The following is a 26492-nucleotide window of genomic DNA, read 5'->3' on the forward strand; positions in this document are numbered from 1 at the left end:
GTGGGAGGTCTGATGTCAAAAACTTGTACAATTTTAAAATATCGCAATTAAATGTGAGCTGGTTTCCCATAAAATGTGTAATGGTTCAGTTTGCAAATCATGACCTTAAGATAGAGGGGTTCACAGATCATAATCTTGGATATAGCTATTGATTTTTACAGATTGACACTGAAAGATGTTTGCTGCCTGAACTTGGAGAGGTGGCTCAGCAGTTAAGGCACTTGCCTGCAAAGCCTAAGTACTCAGGTTTGATTCTTCAGTGCCTATGTAAAGCCAGATGCACAAGATGGCACATGCGTCTGGAGTTCATTTGCATTGGCTACAGGCTCTGGTGTACCCATTCTCTCTCTCTCTGTGTCTCCCCCTGCATCTTTTATAAAATAAATAAGAAATGTTTAGAAAAAAGAAAAAAAAATTTAAAAAGAAAAAAAGAATAGTGAAACTCAAATTATTACTTAAAAATAAGAACTACATGTAACATTTTAATTAGTATCTTCCTCAGTGATGCAACATTTAAAAAAATAATATCATTTGGGGCTGAAGAGATGGCTCAGCAGTCAAGGCACTTGCCTGCAAAGCCTAAGGACCAGAGTTTGATTCTCCAGTACCCACAGATGCACAAGATGGTGCAAGCATCTAGAGTTTGTTTTCTAAAGGCCCGGGTCCACCCATCTATCTCTTTCCCAAATAAATAAATAAATAAATAAAATATTATTGTTTGTCAAGTTTAAAAGATTTTAGAGGAAGCAAAAGGATCTTTTAAAAAATAATCCTTGGACTGGAGACATGGCGTAACAGTTAAGGCACTTGCCTGCGATGTCTAAGGATTCATGTTCAACTCTCCAGATCTCACATTAGCCAGACGCACAAAGGTGAGGCAAGCTCAAGGTTGTACATGCCCACTAGGTGGTGTAAGTGTCTGGAGTTTGATTACAGTGGCTGAGGCCCTGGCATGCCAATTCTGTCAATTCTCTCTGTCTCTCTAAAAACTCTTCTTCTTCTTTTTTTTGAGGTAGGGTCTTACTCTAGCCCAGGCTGACCTGGAATTCACTATGGAGTCTCAGGGTGGCCTTGAACTCACAGTGATCCTCCTACCTCTGCCTCCCAAGTGCTGGGTTAAAGGCGTGCACCACCATGCCCGGCTTAAAAAATAATTCCTAATATTAGGACTACAATATTCTCTAACAATGAAAGGTAAAAAAAAGATATATAATCTGGACACTTAACTCATGTGTGACTATAGACTCAGCTCACAACTTTCATAATTCCTAAACCAGCTGAGACATGGTTTCCTGCTTAAGTTTTTTGTTGTTGGTTTTCTTTTCATGGACTTTGTTTTTTAGATTTCTGAGATAGTGTCTTGTTAGGTAGCTCAAGACGGCCTTGAACTCACATCTGCCTTTGTTTCCAAAGTGGTAGGAGGACTATAGGCATGAACAACCACATTCAACAGGGCAAGCTTGTAATAAAGATTAAGATAAAGACAAATCAATTTTCCCTTGGATTTTAGACTTGTATATGCACACACACACACACACACACACGCACACACACACATTAAAATATCAACACCAAATGATTTATGTCTTTATAGTGCCTGAAACGTCATAGGTCATCATTAGCTATGGGTGGCTCTTTAAATGGCTATTTCTGTTGAGCATTAAATATCATTCTCAAATCATATTTTAGTGTCATTAGTATGATTTTTATTATTTTATTATTTTCTAGAATATTAAATAATTAAAATGGAACTTACCTCAGTCTTTTTACTAATATGATCTGTAAATGAAAAAAGGTGAGATTTCACTGGAAGGAAGTAACAATACAAATGTTTTAACATGTAAAAAAACAAAGTAATGAAGAGGATGTTATAATTATAATAAGCTATATACATAAACGAGTTTTTTAGAATTCACATGTGGGCTGGAGGTGCTTGCATGCAAAACCTGGTGGCCTGGGTTCAATTCTCCAGTGCATATGTAAAGCCAAATGCACAAAATGATGCATGAACCTGGAGGTTGTTTGTAGAGGCCCTGGTGCACCCATTCTCTCTCTCCTTTAAAATAAGTAATAAAACAAAAAAATAGAATTCACATGGGATTTACTTTTCTAGGTTTATGTGGTTAGACTTCAGCATAAGGGTTACACTTTATATCCTACTAAATGGCATTCACTCATTAAAATGATGTTATTAAATTTTAAGCATGTGAGTTTCATGCATAATTCATTCATTTGGTCTCACATATTTTAGGGGTACAAAAAGTTGAGGGCATACAATTATATCCAAAATCACTGAGTACCATTACAAAAAAAAAAGTTCAGATTACTGTTTTTGTTGAATGAAATAAAAAGTACTCTAGTAACATATCCTTTATCACTATTAGTTTCTTTTTTTTTTTTAAGGTAGAGTTTTGCTTTAGCCCAGGCTGACCTAGAATTCACTCTGCAGTCTAAGGCTGGCCTTGAACTCAGAGGTACTCCTACCTCTGCCTTCCAGGTATTGGAATTAAAGGTGTGCACCACATGCCTGGCTACTATTAGGTATTTTATCTTAAACATACACATAGTGATTTAATTGCACTATGATAAAAGTCATAAAACAGATGTGTATTTATAGAATGAAAAATGAGCCCATAACAATATAAATATATAACTAGATAACAACAGACAGAAACAACACAAAATTTCTGGAAAGGAATTACTGAAACAGCATGAAGGAAAAAAAGGCCTAAGGGAAGTTCCACAGGTACAAGGCTGATAGGCAACGAGTATGCCTACTGTAGTTAGGGGTAATCAAGTTATCTGATACTTAACCATGTTCTTGTGTACAAGCAAAAAGTTTCCATTGTTAAGGGCTAAAAATAAACCACTAGAACAGCTTGTTTATAACCAAGAATCTAAAGATGGTCTAGTTGTCTGAACCATCGACTCATTAGAACACTACATAAAGATCGTCTAATTATGTACAGCATCAGTTCATTAGAACACAAAAAACATAAAGATGGTCTAGTTGTCTGAACCATCAGCTCACTGGAACACTTGTAGTTGTCTAAAGCATGGGTTCATTAAAACACTACACAAAGATGGTCTAGTTGTCTGGTGCGCTGGCTCACTGGAACACTACTACATAAAGATGGTCTAGGGCTGAAGGAATGGCCTAGCAATTAAGGTGCTTGCCTGAAAAGTCAAAGTACCCAGGTTCGATTCTCCAGGACCCACGTATGCTGCAGTCAGGTTCACACTGCTTGTATAAATCACCTGACCACGAGGAGCTTTTGGGAAAAAAGGGTTTATTTGGGCTTACAGACTTGAGAGGAGCTCCATCATGGCAGGGGAAAATGATGGCATGAGCAGAGTCTAAGTTGTCTGAACCTTCAACTCAGTAGAACACTAAAGATGGTCTAGTTGTCTGAATCATCGGCTCATTAGAACACTATATAAAGATGGTCTAGTTGGGCTGGAGAGATGGCTTAGCAGTTAAGCGCTTGCCTGTGAAACCTAAGGACCCCAGTTTGAGGCTCGATTCCCCAGGACCCACATAAGCCAGATGTACAAGAGGGCACATGTGTCTGGAGTTCGTTTGCCGTGGCTGGAAGCCCAGGCACACCCATTCTCTCTCTCTGCCTCTTTCCCTGTCTGTTGCTCACAAATAAATAAATAAAAATAAACAAAAGTTTTAAAAAAGATGGTCTAGGGCTGGAGAGATGGCTTAGCGGTTAAGCGCTTGCCTGTGAAGCCTAAGGACCCCGGTTCGAGGCTCGGTTCCCCAGGACCCACGTTAGCCAGATGCACAAGGGGGCACACGTGTCTGGAGTTCGTTTGCAGTGGCTGGAAGCCCTGGCGCGCCATTTCTCAATCATTCTCTCTGTCTCTTTCTCTCTCTCTGTCACTCTCAAATAAATTAATAAAAAATGAACAAAAAAAATAAAAAAAAAAAAAGATGGTCTAGTTGCCTGAACCATCAGCTTATAAGGACACTATATAAAGATGGTCTAGTTGTCTACAGCATCAGCTCATTAGAACACTATATAAAGATGGTCTAGTTGTCTATAGCATCGGCTCATTAGAACACTACTTAAAGATGGTCTGGTTTTCTAAAGCATTGGCTCATTAGAACACTACATAATGCTGTTCTGGTTGTCTGAACTATTGGCTCATTAGAAGACTACATAAACAAAGTCAATGCCAAAATCATAACTTTCACATCAAAGTACCAAACCTAGTTAGCCTATGTCATTCTTCTATGGAATAATATGAAACCATAAGCCAAGGAAAAAATCACGCCTGTGATAATCATGACCTGTAAAATTATCAATCCCTTTACTGTTTTCTCAAGACAACTAATAAATTTACATGCTAATTAATAAATCAAACATTTGGCAAATAAATCAGAAGTTATAAACAAATGCATTTTTGTTGTTGTTGTTTTAAGGCAGGGTCTTGCTTTAACCTAGGCTGACCTAGAATTCACTAAGTAGTCTTAGGCTGGCCTTGAACTCACAGCAGTCCTCCTACCTCTGCTCCCCAAGTGTTGGGATTAAAGGCGTGTGCCACTACTCCATCTTAAAACCATTTTTTGACACATAATTTCATCCAAACTATCCAACTTGCTCATCCATGGCTCATCTTAAATTCCTGATTCTCCATCTCCTGACTGTTGGAATTAACACATACACATACACCATCATAGCCAGAGTATGTGGTGCTAGGAAAGGAACCCAGAGCTTTGTACATGCTAAGCAAGTACTCTAACAACTAAGTTACATCTCCAGCCCCTAATATGCATGTTTTTCAGTTTAGGGATATAGTTCAAGTGTGAGGACCTGTGTTTTTATCCACTGCACCCATGTGAAAGTGGGGCATGGCAGTATGTGCCTGTAATCCCAGAGTCAGAGACAGGAGGATTCCCAGTACCTGCTGGCTAAGCTAATCTAGATGAACTGTTGAACTGTACATTCAGTGAGACTCTGTCTTAAAAAAGATAAAAGTTGAGAGTGATTGAGGAAGATACCTGACATAGACATGTGATGTTCGTGTGCATATATACAAACAAACATACACACCATATACACACAAAAGTACTTTTCATATATATTTTCTTTCCTCCCTCCCTTCCATTTCTTTCTCTCTCTCTTTCTTTTCTTTCTGCTTTGAAGCAGAATCTTACTCTAGCCCAGGCAGACCTAGAATTCACTTTGTAGCCCAGTATAGCCTCAAACTCATGGAAATCCTCCTACCTCAGCTTCTCCAGTGCTGGAATTTTAGATATGGGCCACCATGCCCAGCTACAAAATCTATTTCTTACATGAAATCTTTCCCACTGAACTCAGAAAGTTTATTTTTTTATTTTAGAGAGAGCAAGACAGAACGAGAGAGAGACAGAGAGAGAATTAGCACACCACAGCCTCAGCCACTGCAATTGAACACCAGGTACTTGTGCCATCTAATGGGCATGTGCAGCCTTGCACTTGCCACACCTTTGTGTATCTGGCTTATGTGGGATCTGGAGAGTCGAACATGGGTCCTGCTAAGCCATCTCTCCAGCCCCAAGAGTTTATTTTAACAAGCATGTTTCAACAAAGTGATTTACTCACAGTAGACTATAGAAAAAACTTTCATCTTCAAATGAAAGAAGTATACTTCTCGATTATTCTTGGTCCTGTGGAAAGGCTAGCTTCTGAAAATGGACTTAGATTTTTCATATCTAGTTTCTAAAATTATTGCTATGGTACCATTTAGTCCTTACAAAACAGTACCCAAGCAGGACAAGGAGGCCTATGTCTGTAATCCTAGCACTTGGGAAGCTAAGGAAGGAGAACAGTCATGAGTTCAAGGCCAGTAGGGCTATAAGAATAAGTTCTGGGTTGGCTGGTTAACTTGTGCTATAGTGTGACACTGTTTCAAAACAAAAAAAAAAATCTGCCAAAAATATCCTACAAATCAAGTAGGCTCCTCTGACCATAAACAAAAAGTTGCTCATGCAGCTAGAAATGGTGCATAAGATGATGGGAACTCTGGCTCACTGCATCTCAAGTTACCATGCACAAAGTACTTGCTGCATCCAGTTCTGCTCAGAGAGTCATTTCTACATTGTGTTAGCTTTACCACACTATTGATCAATCATCTTGTGTCCTGAGCCCTCCTGATACCACCCTTTGGGAACATGCTACATTTTTAAACATGGATAACCTGCAAATGTAAGGAAGTTAGTACTATAGGGAAATCTTTTGTTTGCTTATTTATTTATTTGTTTATTTTACTTTAGTTTTTGAGATAGGCTCTTGCTGTGTCCCCCTATTTAGCCTGAAACTCACTAGGCAGGTCAAGCTAGCCTCACACTTGTAGTAATCCTTCTGTCTCTGTGTTCTGAATGTCTGGATTATATGCAAGAACCTCAAGACTCAGTTCCATAAGACAATTCTTGACCAGTGAGGGATGGGAGCTGTTAGATAAGAGCCACTTTCTATGGTCGATTGAGGCACTAATTATACTGCATATCAGTTGACCATAGTGGTAACAATTCAAGAGGTCCCCTGTGAGAACTTGGCCTCTTCCCATGTTTCACTGGCCACTGCCCTCTCTTCAGGTATCTTTCTCCTATAACTTCCTACATTCAAGTATTTGATTTATTAGGGACAGTCTAAGTGAAGCACACTATCTATCATTAGTGAAATAATAATCAACTTTACAATTAAAATAATTCAATTTTTAATTTGTTTTATTTTTATATATCTCCCCTAAGAAATCCAGAGAAGACAGACATGTAGCATGATAAATTGTTCTTTACATCTCTTCATTACCTGACATAAAATATTGTCTAATTAATTTGTTGCAATTACAAAAACAATAAAATTTTGAAAAATTAAAAAAAAAAAAGTTGCTCATGTGCTCGGCAGTGACTGAGTAGCAGAGACAGGACTGCTAACTAAATACCCTGTGGGGATAGTAGCAGGGCTAATATGAAAACTATTAGCCACACGTACCTACTAAGCACTTGAAATGTAGCTAAAATGCTACTAAGAAACTATATTTTTACTTTATTAGTTGCCATACATGAATAGTGGTTGCCATATTGTACAACCTAGGACTAAGACGTGTCCATCATTTCCCTTATTAAAATAGTTCTGTGGATGGGCGTGGTGGTACATGCCTTTAATTCCAGCATTCACAAGGCAGAGGTAGGAGGATTGCTGTGAGTTCAAGGCTACCCTGAGACTACATAGTAAATCCCAGGTCAGCCTGGTCCCAGAGTGAGGCACTACTTCAAACAAACAACAACAACAACAAAACAGTTCTGTGGTCTATCTTCACAAGTTGAATGGATAGTATGAGTTCTGCCACTGTTTTCTGATAATGAATACTGAATAACTTGAAGAGGTATTTGTGAGATGGCTCAATGATTACAGGTTCCTCAAGTCTACCAACTAGGATCTGGAACCCATCACTCCCATTAAAGTGGACATTAAGTGGTGTCCCAGCAAGCCTATGACAATGGCAGGCAGAGTCAGGAGAATCCCAAAGTTTGTTGGCTAGTCAGTCTGGCCTTCCCAGCAGCAAGCAACAACAAAAGAGACCCTGTCTCACAACAAGGTGGAAGAAGAAGACCACATCCCAAGGTTGTCCTCTAACTTCCACAAGCACACCATGGCATGCGTGTGCACATACACACATATACATATACACACAAAAATTAACTTGCAGAGATGCACCAATAAATGTCTGAAGATGTTATTCCTCATCTAGTTTAAACCAAATCATTCTATGTACAAAACAAGTAAGTTCTAGAAAATTCACAAATTTAGAAATACAAAAAGAGAGGTTCTTACTAAATTCTACAAGGTTTTACTATTTAAAAAATTTTAAATCCCAAATAGCTATTTCCAAGCAGACTGCTATGACTTATTTAGATATTAATATTAAGATATTAAGATATAGAACCTTTAAAAGCTAACTAAATCATGAGGGTTCCACCATAGCAGGTGGAATTGGAGCCATGAAAAGATGAGTATGACCTCACTGTTGTACAGCTCTTTCCTCAGAATTGAAACATTTTTTCTGGTAGAGGGGAAAAGGAGGCTTATAAGATTGGTAGCCAACATTTAAAGATGCCAAAAGCTGCTCCCTGAGATCACATAAACAATGAGTAATTGCGGGGAGGTCTCTTAGATAGAGTTGTCTGTAAGTTGGGCAGGGAGCTTTAGGGATGCCATTTTGGTATGTGGTTTCTGAGGTGGGATTTTTTGGTGATGTAGTACCTAAGAGTTACCTATCCTGGCAATTCTTAGTAAACTCATTGGGTCAACAATCTAAGTTTTTTAAAATTTATTTTTGTTTATTTTTATTTATTTATTTGTGAGCGACAGACAGAGAAAAAGAGGCAGAGAGAGAGAGAGAGAATGGGTGTACCAGGGCCACCAGCCACTGCAAATGAACTCCAGATGCATGCACCCCCTTGTGCATCTGGCTAACATGGGTCCTGGGGAAACGAGCCTTGAACTGGGGTCCTTAGGCTTCACAGGCAAGCACTTAACCACTAAGCCATCTCTCCAGCCCAACAATCTTAAGTTTTTGATCTTTGATTTTTGGTTTGTTGTTGGTTCCCTATCTCGGGTGAACAGGCATTTGTTCATGTACCCCAGAAAAGTTACACAACACCCCTTTTTCTCTTTTGATGTGATAAGGCAGCAAAAGACCTGATAAATGCTGGCACCTTGACATTGAACCCATCCCCAGAACTGAGACAGTAAATACCCATTCTCAGCTATTCTATTGTGATAGTATAAAATGGACTAAGATGCACGTTTACCTCTTTACATTCTCAATGAAAACCTTTCAATATTTTGTTGTTGTTGTTGCTGTTTTGAGGAAGGGTCTCACTAGCCCAGGCTGACCTGGAATTCTATCTGTAGACTCAGGATGGCCTTGAACCCACAGTGATCTTCCTACCTCAGTCTCCCAAGTGCTGGGATTAAAGGTGTATACCACCACATCCAGCCTAATTTAATTTTTAAAAATGAGAAAGTTACTTACAAGTATAAAAAGACAGAAAATGGGGCTGGAGATGTAACTTAGTTGGTACAGCCTTGCCAAGCATACACAAAGCCCTGCATTTGAACTCTAGCACCCCATAAATGAAATATAATGGCAGACTTATACCTCAAATTCCAAAATAGAGGTAGGAGGACCAGAAATTTAAGGTCATCCTCAGCTACATAGTGAATTTGAGGGTATCTTAGGCTACATGAAATCCTGTTTCAAAAAACAAAACAAAACCAGAGAGTTATAAAGGTTCTAGCACATCAGACTCTGTGTACACATTACCTTCACACTGAAAATCTTTTAGTGATACTGTGAGAGGTTTGTCTTTCCCCTGATGATTCTTTCTTTTGTCTTTTTTGCTTGTAACTTTTGACTGAGTTGAAGCAGTTTCGGCATTTTCATAATCCTAAAAAGAATTAACAATAAGCTTAGTTTATAATTATAACATTAATTCACCAAAAGCTAATGTGCTTACTAAGGCTTTACTTTAATAAGAAGGCTCAAAACTTAGGTGAGCCAAATTGTACAAAAGGATACTTGTTTACTTACTGCTTATACTCTCATTTAAAAAATATTATGATAAAATTAAAAATGTTATACCTTGTTTTATAAACTTCCCATTGCAAATTTCTTACTCTTCCCTTCAGGACTAAATTTAAGAGAATAATTTATACTCAATTTCCACTCACATTCCACTGAAGTGTGACTTCTGTTGTTCTGTGACACTAAAATTAATCTTTTCATAATTGCCAAATCCAAGTCATTACTGTTTTTCAATCAACTCTTGTTTTTCTCAATTTATTTTTGATGACTCCTAAATCTCCATCACAGCTTTTTTTCCCAATTGCCTTCTCAAAATTCACTTATCTACCAGTATTCCATTCTTCCTAGGTTTTTATATGTTTGTTCTTCAATTTTAGACTTTTAAGTTCTTCCTCTTTTTTTATACTAATTTCTGTCTGCATACACACTCAGCTGGAATGTTCAACAAGCATCTCTACACTGTATGTGCTTATTGTTCCATGCAACTACCCTGCCTTCCCTTCTTGATTCTTTACTAAGAACTTTACTATGCCACTATCTAAACAGCTGTTAATGTCAGAAACTTCATCCTATTCTTCCTACATACTTTACATGCAAACTAATTCTTACTTCTTATTGAGTTTACTTCCTCAAAATCTCTTCAATTTATTATTTTTATACTTTCAATCATTTCCCTCCCTTCTTTTTCTTGGACAATGCAATAGTCTCTAATTTTGGTCTCTCAATCTACCTTCTATGTTGCTGCAGCATGAGGTTGTTTACCTCCTATCCATAGTAGCAGCATTTCTAGGCCCCTAAATTAGTAGTTGTTCATCCATGCTATGTTCTTTGACTCGTATCTCTTGAATATTTGCCACATCTTCCCTTAGAATGCCTATTTTCTTCTGGTCCACTCTGTGAACTTCTAATAATCTATCAAGACTTTAATAAACCTTTTCTTTTTAATAAACCATCCCCATCAAAAGCACTAAGAAGACTTCTTTTTTAATCTCACTGCATTAAGAGTAGAATCTACAAGGACTGTACACTATAATCATATGCATATCTCCTTCCACTAAACTCAAGGGATAAACCACATCTGCGTTATATGCCTAGCACATTTTGGCTATTTAGTAAGCATTGGTGAGTGAGTGACAAAATAATCTCAAATTTTTTTTCCTTCTTCCTCCTCACTCTTTCCCTCCTCCCTTCTTCCCTCTCTCTTACCTCCTTTTTCCCCCTCCCTCTCTTCTTTCTTGGTTTTTGAGACAGAGCCTAAATCTGTGGGCCAAACTAGTCTGGAACTCACTGTGTAGCCCAGAGCAACCTCAAATTCATGGCAATCCTTTTGCCTCAGCCTTCCAAGCTCTGGATTATAGGCTTAAGCCAGCACATACAGCCCATTATTTATTATAAAATAACTATAAGCATTTTATTGGAATACTGACTTAAAATCAAATGACTGTATTAATGTAATAATTAATAATATTAATTATGCATACAAGATAAATTCCTCCATTCTTATTATTCTTATTATTGACTGATAATGTCAATACTTCTGGGTCCCAAGCAAAAAAATTGGCTAGGAAATATTATATTTTTATCAGCACTGTAGTGCTTGAATGTAAATTTCCCTCATAGCCTCAGGTGTCTGTGATTAAACCTCATACATAATCCCCAGCTTGGGAAGCCTTTAGTAGGCAGAACCTTGTTGGAGAAGGCTTTAGGGGGTGGTAAAAGTTTACAAAAATAAAACAAAAGAAATGGCCTCCCATCGACTTTAGTTAATTGTAGTGTACTGCTGTCATACAGTCTCTTAATGGATGCTTATATACTGAAATACTCAAATTTACTCAAAGTTTACAATCTACTTTTGTGGGAAAAGGGCTAGAGATTGAAACCAGGACTACTCATACAATCTATCACTAAGCTATACACTCTCAGCCCAGTAAACACACTTAGATTCCATATTATTTAAAATTAAAATAAATCATCTGACATACACTTCCTTCCCTCTTTTCCCTTCATCTTAGCTAGAGGAACTCAAGTCATCCAAGAAGGCTTGGTCCATATGTGTCTGTTCTCTCAAATTTTGAGCAGAATATAAAATTTTAGGACAAACTGTACTGTTTTTATTTTGTGGTCTTAGGTTTCAAACCCAGGGCTTGACACTGAGTTACAACCCCACCCTGAAAGAGAACTTTTATGTAAAATTCAGGAAGGTTAGTCCTAGCCACTACCACTTAAAATTTCTAAAATGCTTAAATCAATAAATACATAAGTACCTTTTTGTGCTCTTCATATTCTAATTTACTTAGCAACAGTGCCTTCTCAAGATCAGCTTCAAACATTTCAGTTGTCAGCTAAAAAAAAAAATTTCACAATAAACATACTTTTGTGTATGTGGTGTGTATGTGTGTGCGCGCGCACGCGTGTGTGTGTAGGCCAAAGGTCAATGTTGAGTATCTTCTTCAATCTCTATCTAGTTTATTTTTTTTTGAGACAGGTCCCTCACTGATCCTGAGGCTCACCAATTCAGCTAGACTAGATGGCCAGCAGGCCCGGGGATTTGCCTGTCTGTGCCTTCCTAGTGCTGGGATTACAGTTACACATTACAATGTCCAGCTTTTTAGGTGGATGTTGAGGACTGAGCTCAGGTCTCCATGCTTGTTCACTAAGCACTTTACAACTAAACCATCTCCCCTGCCCCACAATAACCATAGTTTTATGCCATACTTACAAAACAACCATGACATATGATAATATATATACAGAAAAAGAGTACAAATACATTATAAAAAAATCAATACTGGTTGTCCAAAGTTATTGTATAGAAGATATGAAAACATATTTCTATTCTTGAGATTTCTATTTTCTCTTTCATTGTTAATTATCATAAATAAGTATAAAATATATAACTTTAGCTTTATCTTTAATAAAAAATTGGGGTTGAGAGATGGCTTAGTAGTTAAGGTGCTTGCCTGTAAAGCCAAAGGACCCAGGTTCAATTCCCCAGTACCCACATAAAGCTGGATGCACAAGGTGGTGCACACATCTGGAGTTCATGTGCAGTGGCTAGAGGCCCTGGCAAGCCCATTCTCTCTATCTGCCTCTTTCTCTTTCTCTCTCTCCCACAAATAAATAAATAAAATATTTAAAAAATATAAGCCAAGTGTGGTGACACACACCTTTAATCCCAGCACTTGGGAGGTAGAGGTAGAAGGATCACTGTGAGTTCAAGGTCAACCTGAAACTACATGGTGAATTCCATAGTGAGCTAGAGTGAGACTCTACTTTGAAAAACCAAAAGTAAACAAATAAAAAATAAATTTACAAGTACATCAATATTGTAGTATATGTCAAAGAGCATCTAATTTGTGACAAAAATGTTAACAGTGATTACTACTGAAAAATATAACAATACTGAAAAATGTCTAAGAATAATAGATCACATTCCTAAATGCAGATAATCCACAGATAATGAGGCTTTAAATAAGGTGACTAATTCCTATCATACTCTGGTTTTTCTAGCATGGACTGTATTTGTCCATTCTAAAAATAATAAATTATGAGGTTGTCTTGCATTAAAATCTAATACTGTGTTAAAATGATTCTTTATGTCCTGTGCCTATTGGTTCTTCTTCCTCATTCTCACCTTAATTTTTTACAATCTTGCTTCCATTATCTTCCATTCAAACTACTCTCCACAAGGATTTCTCTTCCTGACATGCCACAGAGAACTGGATGGGTGCTGGGCTATTCTTACCACTCACCATAAGGTGAGAAGGTTTGTAGCTGCACATAAAAAGAACTGCAAGAAGGCCTGGGAGGATGGCTCACTGGGTAAAGGTGCTTGCAAGTCTGTTGACCCATTCACATAAAGCTGAATGCAAAGTGGTGCACACATCTGAAATCCCTCCATGCCTACTGTAATGGGAGGTGGACCCAGGAGTGTCATGAAGTGACATGCACTGTCAAAAGCCAAAACAACAAGGGAGACCCTTGTTCAAACATAAAGTGAAAGGAAAGGAGAAGCACTCCAAGATTGTCCTTAAGCCTCCACACTTGTGCTGGGCATGCACATGTGTGTACACACACACACGATTTAAATTTGAGCATGGTGGTTCATGTCTGTAACCCCATCAGCTCAGAAACACAGGCAGGAGCATAATCACAAGTTTGAGGCCAGCCTGGACTACACAGCAAGGCCTTGTCTCAAAAAGCCAAAAAGAGGGCTAGAGAGATGGATTAGCAATTAAGGCACTTGCCTGAGAAGCTTCAGGACTCATGTTCAACTCTCCAGGTACCACCTAAGCCAGATGCACAATGTGACGCAAACACACAAGGTCACACATGCACACAAGGTGGCGCATGTGTCTCGAGTTCAACTACAGTGGCTGAAGGCCCTAGTGCACCAATTCTCCCTTCCTCCCTCCCCCCCAAATAGGAAAAAGCCAGTCTGTTGGGCTTGCCACACACAAAATAAATAAATAAATAAAGTCAGAAAGAAAAAGAAAGCTGCATAAGTACACATCCTGGACTTGAGTACATTATCTGTGCCTATGTGTGTCTCTCCAGAATTCCTTTATAACTCTGCATATATCCCAATATCCCTTGATTCATTAGGGCAACCGAGCATGTAATACCATATATTACCAAACACAATAACCATACAAAACCTAAATTCCATCACCAGCAACACCAAGTAAGAGGAAAGTGATCCATTTTTTTTTTTGTTCTCTTATGAATTAAATTTGGGGATAAAAAAATGAAACATGTAAGGTTTAATAATCTGATGACAACCCCTGAAAAGGGACAATCATTCATTAGCTCTTGTCTCTGAGTAATCCAGAATCTCTTATTTTCTATCTTTCCTAAGGTCTAATTTTCCAGGTGTTAATGAAAATCTAGAATCATTCAATGTACTTTCAATATACTAGGAGGGGACTTCCAGGTAAGAAGGTGGAGTAGGAGCCATGCTAAAGCAACCTAGGAGGGAAGTAAGCAGAAAAACAACAAAATACACTCTTCTAGAGAAAAATGAAGGTATATAAAAATTATCAACCACAGCAGAGAAGTAGGAGAGATCCAGAGTTTCTAGAGTCCACAGAAGCAGGCAGAAGTGGTCCCAACAGCAGTGCTAGTCTGTACAGCCACAGCTGCCAGGTCCTGCCTGAGCCACAGGAGAAACCTGTGGAGGGATTGTCCACTCATATAAGCCTCCTCACAAACTCAAGAAACCTGAAGAAGATAGCTGGGACCAGCAGAGTGGCTCACAAGAAAGAAGATTGTGGGGACAAGCCATGCAGCTCTGGTACTTCAGACATTCTCTATAGCTTCTCCTCTCCCACCTGCCAACAGCCACCTGATACCTGGGGAAGGGAACTCAGCTACACAGCACCCAGCACCAAGATCAGAGCAGCAATCCACGGGCCCAGCCAGCCTACCTGAGCCCACAGCACAAAAGCAAGGGACCCAAGCAAGCACACAGGATAGCTGAAACCAAAGCCATCACAAAAGGTAACTGTGCTTACACCGGGTCAGTACCTGCCAAAAAAGCCTGGTATATAGGCCTGCATTGGAAGTGTGAGTTGCACCTTCCATGCCAGGGTAAATTACATGTTAAATCTGATGATGATCAGATTTGTCATTCTTAAATAAGCTACATTTTGGGGTTGTCATTTGTTGCTTCCTGATTTATAGTCCTGATGACTCTTCCTCTGTCATTCACGAGGGCAAGATCTCACTCTGCCAAAGGTTGGCCTGGAATCCTTTACAGACCAGAAATCTCAGCCTCCAAGCTGACAGGATTAAGGGTGTGGGGCAACACAAAGCCTTAGGGACTTTGACTTTTTTAGATGATCTGTTTATTTTAATATCCATTCTTGGGATGGAGGGATGGCTTAGTGGTTAATGTACTTGCCTGTAAAGCCTAAGGACCCATGTTCAACTCTCCAGATCCCATGTAAGCCAGACACACAAAGGTGAAGCAAGCACAAGATCACACAAGCCCACTAAGTGGCACAACCATCTGGAGTTTAATTGTAGTGGCTGAGGCCCTAGCACACTAATTCTTTCTCTCTCTCCCTCTGTCTCACTCTCTACCAAAAAAAAAAAAAAAAATTAATACCCACTCTTACATAAATAGTCTATGCTGGTTTTGACTGAATGTGTACATTGTTCAGTTAAATTTTAGAATTTGCCAGTATTTTGGTCTATGTGACCTACTAGAATATTCGCATAGCAGGTAAACCCAACACCTAGGATCACCAAATATTATAAATTCATCAGAAATGACCTCCTGTGAGTCTTATTTAGATAAAATGCTTGAAAAGAATGATTATAACCATATTCAAAGATATCAAAGAAGAAATCAAAGAAGGCACATGAAACCAATTTAATGAAATAAGGAGGTCATTATAAGACATGAGTAATGAAATAGAAATACTGCAGAAAAACCAGGCAGAAATTCTAGCACCAAAAAACAAAGTCAGTCAAATAAAAAAGTCTGTGAAAAGTATCACCAGTAGAATGGATAAAGAAGTTAGAAGTCAGGGTGACAGATCTAACACAGTCCAACAAAGAGAAAGACAAGCTAATAAGAAGATTTGACTGGGAATTTCAAGATATTTGGGAAACTATGAAAAGATCAAACATAAGAATTCAGGGTATAGTAAAAGAAGAATTTCACTCCAAAGGCACAGTAGACATTTTCAACAAAATCATAGAAAGAAATTTTCCCCCAAATTGGGAAAGAAATGCCAATGCAGATACAGGAAGCTTTTAGAACAACAAACAGACAAAACCTGGAAAGGAATTCTCTTTGCTATGTTATTAAACTACCAAACATGCAAACCAAAGAAAATATCTTGAAAGCACTTAGAGATAAAAGCAAGTCACTTATAAAGATAAAGCCTATCAGGATAACAGCAAATTACTCAACACAAACTTTCAAAGGCAGGAAGGCTTGAAATGATGTATTCTAAGTTCTGAAAGATAACAACTGTCAACCAATATTACTTTATCCAGCAAAGCTATTCATCCAAAACAGGCTAAAGGAATATATGACCACATGATAACTCTACAGAAAATACAAAGGAATCCTTCTCGCTAAAGAGAATGGAAAGCACACACATGATGAAACAGGAAAAAATAAACGATACTCAAATAACATTTAATACAAGAGAGTAAAGGGAAAACAGGAAACACCACAAAACAAGAAGAATAGTAAGAATAAATACATACTTTCAATAATAACTCTTAATATCAATGGCCTCAATGCCACAACCAAAAGACCAAGGATTGCAGATTGGATTCAGAGGCAGGATACTTCGGTTTGTTGCCTCTAAGAAACTCACCTCCCTATAAAAGACAGACACAATCTTAGAGTAAAAGGATGGAAAATGGCATTTTAAGCAAATGGGACTAGAAAACAAACAGGTTTGCTATCCTAATATCTGACAGGATAGACTTCAAACCAACATTGAGGAAAGATAAAGAAGGTCACTTTTTGTTGATTAAAGGAACACTCCAACAGAAGGACATTACAATCCTAAAAACACGCACTGAATATGGGGGCCCAGATAAATTCACTGGTAAATTTTACCAGACCTTCATGGAAGAACTAAGACTACTGCTTCTCAAACTTTTCCATAAAATAGGAAAGGAAGGAATTTTACCAAACTCCTACAAAACCAGCATTACCCTGAAACCAAAACCAGACAAAGACAGAACAAAAAAAATAAATAAATAAATAAAAAAAGGAAAAAAATAAAATAAAATTGCAGACCAAATGCCCTCATGAACCTAGATGCAAAAATTCCCAACAAAATATTGGCAAACAGAATACAAAAATACATCAAAAAGATCATTCACCCCCACCAAGCAGGCTTTATCCCAGGGATGCAGGGATGGTTTAACATATACAAATCAATAAATGTAATACACTATATAAATGGTCTGAAGAACAAAAATCACATGATCCTCTCAATAGATGCAGAAAAGGCATTTGACAAAATCCAACATCTCTTCATGGTAAAAGTCCTATAGAAACTGGGAATAGAAGGAACATATCTCAACATAATAAAAGCTATTTATGACAAGCCTACAGCCAATGGGGAAAAACTTGAAGCTTTTCCACATCAGGAACAAAACAAGGGTGTCAACTGTCCCCACTTTTTTGAAATATAGTACTGGAAGTCTTAACTATACCAATAAGACAAGAGACACTCATAAAAGGGAAAGGAAGAGAAAAAATACCATTATTTGCAGATGATATGATTCTACACATAAAGGACCCTAAAGACTCTGCCAGCAAACTGTTAGAGCTGATAAATACTTATAGCAGTATAGCAGGATACAAAATAAACACACAGAAAGCAGTAACTTTTCTATATACTAGCAACAAACGTGTGGACGATGCAATCAGGGAATCACTCTCATCCACCATTGCCTCAAAAGAAATAAATAAATGAAGTACTTTGGAATAAACCTAACCAAGGAAGTAAAGGATCTCTACAATGAAAACTTTAAAACACTCAAGTGAGATATTGCAGATGACATTAGGAAATGAACAGACATCTCATATTCTTGGATTGGAAGAACCAATATTATGAAAATGGCAATCTTACTGAAAGCAATCTACACATTTAATACAATACCTATTAAAATTCCAATAGCTTTCTTCACAGAAATAGAAAAATTAATCCTACAATTTTTTTGGAAGCACCAAAAACACCAAATATCCAAAACAATTTTGAGCAACAAAAATAAGGCTGGCAGTATCACCATACCTGATCTTAAGCTATTACTATAAAGCCATAGTAACAAAAACAGCATGGTACTGGCACAAAGATATACACATAGATCAATGGAACAGAATAGAAGACCCAGTTGTAACTCCAGGCTGCTACAGCCATTTGATTTTCAACAAAAATGCCAAAAACAAACACTGGAGAAAACATAGCCTCTTTAACAAACGGTGCTGGGAAAACTGTATATCTATATGTAAAAGAATGAAAATAGATCCTTATCTGTTTCCATGCACAAGAATTGAGTCCAAATGGATCAAAGACCTTAATATCAGACCTGAAACTCTGAAACTGCTAGAGGAAAAAATAGGGAAAACCCTTCAACATATTGGCATAGGAAATGACTTTCTGAATATAACCCAATTGCTCAGGAATTAAAACCACCAATCAACCAATGGGACCTCATGAAATTACAAAGCTTTTGTACAGCAAAGGACACTGTGACTAGTGCAAAGAGGCAACCTACAGAATGGGAGAAAATCTTTGCCAACTGTACATTTGACAGAGGATTAATATCTAGGATATACAAAGAATTTGGAAAAATAAAGAAGAAATCAAATAACCCAATTAAAAATGGGCTAAGGAACTAAATAGGGAGTTCTTAAAAGAAGAAATGCAGATGGCATATAAACATCTAAAATATATTCTACATCCTTAGCCATCAGGGAAATGCAATTAAAACTACTTTGTGATTCCATCTCACTCTGTCAAAATAGCTATCATCATGAAAACAATTGAAAATAAATGTTGGTGAAGATGCAGAAAAAGTGGAATCCTCCTACACTGTTGGTGGGAATGTAATCTGGTATAGGCACTGTGGAAAATAGTGTGGAGGTTCCTGATACAGCTAAAACTAGGTTTACCATATGACCGAACTATACCGCTCCTAGGCATGTATCTTAAGGACTCTTCTCACTATCTTATAGATGCTTGCACAACCTTGTTTATTGCTGCTCAATATATTCACAATAGCTATGAAATGGAACCAGCCTAGGTGTCCCTCAACAGATGAATGGATAATAAAGATGTGGTACATTTACACAATGGAGTTCTATCCAGTGGTAACAAAAATGAAATTATGAAATTTACAGGGAAATGGATGGATCCGGAAAGAAATATACTAAGCGAGGTAACCCAGGCCCAGAAAGCCGAATGTCACATGTTCTCCTTCATATGTGGATCCTATCTACAAATGTTTAGACTTGTGTGTGAGCTGGAACCAAAAATTGGTAGCAGAGGCCAGTAAACTAGAAAAATGCTATAAGGGAGGTGGTGCTGTATATATGAAAGTAGAACAGATTAGAGAGAAGAATAGCCTAAATGAGGAGAAGAGATTGAGCAAAAGAAGGGTTGGGGGAAGGTCAATCAAAATTCAAGAAATTCTGAATAAGACATATGAAAGCCTACTTTTTTGGATAATGGTACATTCAGAAGCCATAGATTGTTACTAGAAAATTTTCAGTGCCAGGGATGGGATACCTTCCAGTGAGTCATTGGCCAGGAAGTCCTTGTTGCCTCTAAAACATCACAGACTATTGCCAAGGCCCTTGGTTTGCCACAAGTAACAGATGGTAAGACCCTATTACTGAAGACTTCACATGCCTGGGCAGCAGGGTCATTGAGTAATCAATCTGGAACTGAGCTAAAAAACATTCTCCCTGTAGACCAGCCAATTGTAAGCTAGAAAAAGCTGTACAACATGAAGTCATCAGCAGTGAAAACAGTGGACACTGGAAGCCTCAGGTTTGGCCAGACAGGTCAAATGACTGAATGGGTGCAATAGTGGCATGTCTGCGCTGGGAAAACCAACTGCTCTCTAATTGGACTGGGGGCCCACTCTATGGGATGGAATACATACCTGGTATGGAAAACCTAATCAAAAGTCTATTGTAGGGGAGGTCATGAGCCTTAGGGGTATAAAGCCTGCTCCTGTCTGGCTAAATGCATATATTATGCTTGCCTAACTGCCCTGTAAGCACTACATTTAATGTTCATATTCATATATTAATGCTACTCTCACTTTTGGCTACAGAAGCTTCTCTTTTCAGAGGGCGGTGACCACTGGGATGATCCAAAAGGCAACACAGTGCTGAAAACAAGTGGTGGAGGGGTGTCTAGCACTGAAACATCTCTATCACACCTTCCAAGACTCAGGGTCCATTGTGGAAGAGCTGGCGGAAAGAACGTAAGAGCTGAAGGAAGATTACCACTCCTTACAATGCAACTATCCAGACAGAACTTGGCCTTAATATTCACAACCTCACAGTACCTAGCAATACCTTCAAAAGACCCTCATAATAGGAGAAAAAGATGATGACATCAAAATAAGAACTAACAGAGAGAGGGAGGGGTATGATGGAGAGTAGAGTTACAGTGGGGGAGGGGAGGAAATTATCATGGTTTATTGTAAGGATAGAAGTTGTCAATGAAAAACTACATTAAAAAAGTAAGGGTTGGGGAGATGGTTTAGTGTTTAAGGCACTTGCCTGCAAAGCCAAAGGACCCAGGTCCAATTCCCTAATACCCACCTAAGCCAGATGCACAAAGTGGTACATGCATCTAGTCTGCAGTGACTAGAGGCCCTAGCATGTCCATTCTGCCTCATTCTCTCTGTTTCTCAGATAAGTAAGTAAAAAAAAAAATTTTTTTTTTTTTTTGGTTTTTCCAACATAGTATTTCATTCTAGCTCAGACTGACCTAGGAACTCTCTCTGTAGTACCAGGCTGGCCTTGAACTCACAGCAATTCTCCTACCTCTTTCTCCCAAGTTCTGGGATTATAGGTGTGTACCACATGCCTGAAGTTGTTTTGTTTTGTTTTTGAGGTAGGTTCTCACTCTAGCCCAGGCTGAACTGGAATTCACTATGTAGTCTCAGGATGGCCTCAAACTCATGGCGATCCTCCTACCTCTGCCTACTGAGTGCTGGGACTAAAGGCGTGTGCCACCATGCCAGCTAAGTAAATAAATTTTTAAAAAATTAAAATAAATATAGCTAAGAGCTGGAATCAACCCATATGTTCATTACTAGAAGAATGGATAACTAAGATGTGGTATATCTACACAATGGAATTCTAGACACCAGTAAGAAAAAATGACAAGGAAAATTGAGGAAAAATGGTTGAACCTGGAACAGATTATTCTCAGTGAACTTACCCGATCACAGAAAGAAAATCACCACATAGTCTCACTCATCTACAACACCTAACCTGAATCTACCCAAGATGCCTTACATTCCCAGCAAGCATCTCAAGGACTAGACAATAGGATGGGTGGGGAGTGAGGGGAGGACAAGAGAGGGTATGGGAAACACAAATCTAGACCCAAACTACAATGGTACCATACAATTCTACATCCTAAAAGGCAGACCAAATGGCTGAACCTTCACCAGGCCTTTAGAGGGAACACCTGAACCACAAGACACTGGAGAGAGTATGATGAAGACTGACCTTAATCTTCTACAGCTCCTCTCTCTCTCTCTCCTGTCTTCTCTCTTCTCTCTTGTCTCTAACTCTTTTATATTAGTTATCTTTTTCCTTTTCTTAGTAGGCACTGACCTGTAACTCCCAGTACCAGCCTGTGGCCATCATCCACAATAAGCTTTTGATCAGAGAGACCTACAAGGTTTCCTAAAAGACAGACAGATTTCTGTCAGAGTACTTGATGACCCACCAAAGGTTAGTGGTAAGAACCAACTGCTGAAGTCACCATATGGGGTTGACACATAAAATGAAATGGCATGGCTGGAAGCTGGAAGAGAGTCAGTCCCCAGACAGTCAGTGCGTCTAGTGTCAGAAGGTGCTACATGGGCGACTGGGGGAAAATAATCAATATCTGTCCAAGCAACTCATGGTCTATCCTACTTAGCAGCAAATAGCCTGTCGTGATGCTCACACAAGTGCAATAGTGGCGCACAGCCATAGTAGGGAACCTCCTGCTCTTGATTTGCTAACTGATCCCCTCAGTGGTATGGGACCCATAGCTGGAGCTGGGAAACAAGTCAGAACCATATCCAAACATGAGCCCACTCTCCATTATCAAGCTATCACCAATCGTGGACTACAAGAGGGCTTACATGTATTAAATCCTCTATAAAAAATTAAGGGTTATCTCATTTGTCGGGTGCTAACTTTACTCTCCATTGGAGAATCTGCTTCTCTTTTTCAGATAAACATAGATCCTAAGGAGAGAGCCACCCCATCATACCTCAAAAGGGCCCCGGCTGAGACTAAGAACAACTGGCAAAATAAGCAAGGGTGCTGTTTTCTTGGTGAACCAGGGACCACACAAGGGTGAAGGAGATCAACACAGAGAAAAATCAACTCCTACCATATCAGATATCCAGAGACCCAGAGGCCCCCAACACCTCATTAGTGAAGCAAACCAAAAATGAACCCAACATGGCTCAGGGAAATTTTTCAGAAGAGGGGGCGGAAAGAATGTCAGAGCCACATGTTGGGTCATGATATGCAGAGATATTTATCTTACCAATAACTATGGGCTAACTCCACAATGCACGACCCATATACCTCAACAAGGGGGCCAGGTGGAGGGGGTAGGACATGGATGAGCCTAACAATGGTACCAAAATGATTGTATTCGCTGAGTACAATACTAACTAATAAAAAAAAATGTAAGAGTCACAGGATGGGAACACATATTCTCAGGCATTGTGCTCCATACTGCACAGTGATTACAGATAACCTCAGTGAGGAGGGCCCTCAGTGGAATGGAGGGCTGGGGAGAGGCAACGTAAGAATATAAGCTGATGAGACTATGACCAATGTGCATTGTGTTTATACAATTAGATTCTCAATAAAATAGTTTTGATAAATAAATAAAAATATACGATGCAGTGACTATACTTATTGTTATGCACTATGTATTTCAAAATTATGTGTGTAAATTTTAAATATCCTTACTGCAAAAATAAAAGATAAGCATTGTAGACAAAAAAAATTAAATAAATAAGAATGCTGGAGAGATGGCCTAGAGGTTAAGATGCTTTCCTGTGAATGCTAAGTGTCCAGATTCAATTCTGCAGTACCCATGTAAGCCAGATGCACAAGGTGGTGCATGCATCTGGAGTTTTCAGTGGCTGGAGCCCTGGTATGCCCATTCTTGAACTCTCTCTCTCTGTCTGTCTTTCTCTCCCTCTCTCTCAAATAAATAAGTAAATAAAATAAAATCTAACCTCTCATAAAGTGAATTTAAAATAATATAAGATAGATATGTAGGAGATAACACAGAAATATGTCAGTTAAAGTCCCATTTTGTCCAAGCTAGCTACAATTGTGGGCAATTATCTAACTGCTGCGAGTTTCAGTTTCCTCACATTTAAACAGAAATCAGAATCTAAACTTTGCAGGGGAGTCTTAAGGATTTCAGAGTTTAGCACACATGGGGTACCTAGTGCAGCGTCTGCTCAGAGGCCAACAGGTACTAGAACTCAGCCTTTTCTTTCCCTGCTGGAGAACAGCAGAAAAGAAGATTGCTTTGGCAGGGTCGAATGAGCTTCCAAGCATTTCCTAAAAATTAGGGAATTGGGGCAGGTCAAAAGAGAATGCTAACAGAAGTATTAGTATTTTTAATTTTTGTTTTATTTTTATTTATGAGAGAGAGAGAGAGCATGCACCAGGGCCTTCAGCCATTGCAAAGGAATTCTAGACACATGTGCCACCTTGTGCATCTGGCTTATGTGGGTTCTGGGGAGTCAAACCGGGGTCCTTAGGCTTTGCAGGGAAGCGCCTTAACTGCTAAGCCATCTCTCCAGTGCTAGAAGTTATTTTTTAAAAGATAAACTGGAATGTTAGAAGGACAGTAACTTAAAATCCATGTGTGCAGCTAAGCCATGTTTTCTCAGGTAGCAGACAGACACCTGAACTAACACACCACAGTGAAGAATAAGAAGAAGGCTTTACCTTAGAAGAGACAGTTTGGAACAAAGGTTGAATATGATGAATAAGAAAAGATGAATAAATCAAAGGTCAAACTTTTTAATCTGTGTGTGTGTATACGTTATTGAACTAACACAGTTAAGACACAGACAGACATAGAGTCAGACAGATAGACAGGGTCTACAATAGGCTCTAAGCAATGAAATGCAAATAAAGCTATGATTTCGAAAAAGTTTATTGTACAAATGGTCCTTGACATAGCATGGGGCTAAATCCCAGTAAGCCCAAAATAAGTTGGAAATATAAGATAAAATTGCACTTAATACACATAACCTCTGGATATTATGGTTTATCCCAGTCTGCATTAAACACACTCTAAATGCATGAGTTTACAGTGGGGTAAAATCACCTATTATAAAGCCCATTTTGTACTAAAGAACTGACTACCAGACGATGAGTGTTGTACTGAATGTGAAAAATAATGGTTGAATAGGTATGAGACTCAAATGGGTATTTTATAGAATGATGGGATTTAAAAACATAAAGCACAATATCCAAACAACTGGTAACACAGCACACTGTAGAATGGTGGCTGTTTGCCCTCCTCTGCATGGCTAACTGGGGACTGTGGTCATTCAGCAGCACCAGGTATTACCCACTGCACATCCTCAGCCCAAGGAAAGGTCAATATTCAAAATCCCCCAATAGGCTGCACTGATTGGTTATCACTTTGGCATTATTTTGAAGTCCATCATAAATTTAGGAAGTGGCCTATATTTATGTTTGCAAATGGAAAGTTCCCTGTCATTTTATGTTTGGGGGAGGAAAGAAAGGAAAGAGATGCTTACAAAATGAAGAAGACATCAGGTCCCCTTCCACTTAGCCTCCTCTTCACCCGTCTGGTAGTAAAACTTTTATTCCTATTTAAGCAAACCTACAGCTCAAGGTTATATGATCTGAGTATAAAAAACTAATGAAAAACTTGAAGAAAAGTAAATATTTTATAACTACATGTGAAAAATTAATTCAAGAGTGAGACTCTACCTTGAAAAACAAAACAAAAAAGTCACAAGTTTATTCATTTAATCCAATTCAAATTCTCAAATAAAAAGTTAATCTTTTTTTCTCAGAGGACTATGGGAACACAATTATTATAAAATGATAAAATTTTGAATGTTTCCAACCCAAAGAAATGGCAAAATGTTTGAGGTTATATATGTGCCAATATAAATATGCCAATGGTTATTAATTATTGTTTGCTAGTTTTGAAATATTGTTGTGGCCTACAATTATGTTCAATTAGTTTTCATTTTAAAATTATACATAGAGCTCATGGCTGGGATGTCACAGGCCCTAGTAGGGAAGCTACTGCTGCCATTTTGCTAACTGGACGTGATGTGCCCATAGCCTTCTAAATAACTATGTTTACATTCACAGATTGTGCTGCTGCCAGCTTTGGTCAGAGAAGCTTCTTTTTGCAGTGGGCAGTAGTAACTGCAGAGGCTTGTAACTTGTCAAACTGATGTCAGTAGCTGTTGAAGGCTCAGACAGTCATAAATGGGATAGCTATAATGCTTCTCCCTCAGACCCAGAGAACAATATAGAAGAAGGGGTGGGAAGAAGGTAAGAGAATGTAAGAGAAGTGGGGAAAACTGACTTCCAGGAATGACATGGCCACTGCACTCACAGTAGCTGTGTTTACCTGCACAATCTGCACATGACAAGGCCCATCAAGCACCTTCTCATGAAGCAAAGAGCTCATAAGGCCTCTCCCCTCCCTAAAGATTTGTAAGCAGCTAATAGTCACTGGGGAGACAGAGACATTTTCTTTAGTGCTATAGCCAACTGTTAAGGTACTCTTGTAAGCAACCCTAATATAATTCACTGGGTCATGGTTCAGCAGTTAAATCCACTTGTCTGCAAAGCCTGTTAACCTGAGTTTAATTCCCCAGTACCCACATAAAGCCAGATACAAAAAGTGGCACATGCATCTACAGTCTGTATGCAGTGCCAAGAGGCTCTGGTGCAACTATTCTATCTTTTCATCTCTCAAATAAATAAAATATAGTAATTGTAAGAAGACATAAAGGCATTAGGGGATCTAGTTGGGAAGAGGAAGAGATCAGTGGGTGGGGGAAGAGAAAGGTAAATGGGGAGTGAATATGATCAAAGTATACTATATATGTGTGTGTGTGTATATATATATATATGTATATATACATATGTA

At 38.6% G+C, this 26492-nt stretch overlaps 1 protein-coding gene across 6 annotated transcripts in view; it reads right to left on the reverse strand.

Annotated features, from left to right (window-relative positions):
* Positions 1 to 26492, reverse strand: part of Gkap1 (G kinase anchoring protein 1) — a 114501-nt gene that overhangs the window by 68499 nt on the left and 19510 nt on the right. For 5 of the 6 annotated variants that reach the window (XM_045131758.1, XM_045131757.1, XM_045131759.1 and 2 more), the window contains 3 exons: positions 11847 to 11924; positions 9322 to 9445; positions 1757 to 1779 (listed from right to left, as the gene is read on the reverse strand). In XM_045131758.1, the coding sequence (XP_044987693.1) occupies positions 1757 to 1779; positions 9322 to 9445; positions 11847 to 11924 (225 nt within the window). The remainder of the gene's footprint in view (positions 1 to 1756; positions 1780 to 9321; positions 9446 to 11846; positions 11925 to 26492) is intronic. The other variant, XM_045131760.1, reaches the window with a different exon arrangement.

This window comes from Jaculus jaculus, chromosome 12 (genome assembly GCF_020740685.1).
Source record: "Jaculus jaculus isolate mJacJac1 chromosome 12, mJacJac1.mat.Y.cur, whole genome shotgun sequence".
Classification (NCBI taxonomy): domain Eukaryota; kingdom Metazoa; phylum Chordata; class Mammalia; order Rodentia; family Dipodidae; genus Jaculus; species Jaculus jaculus.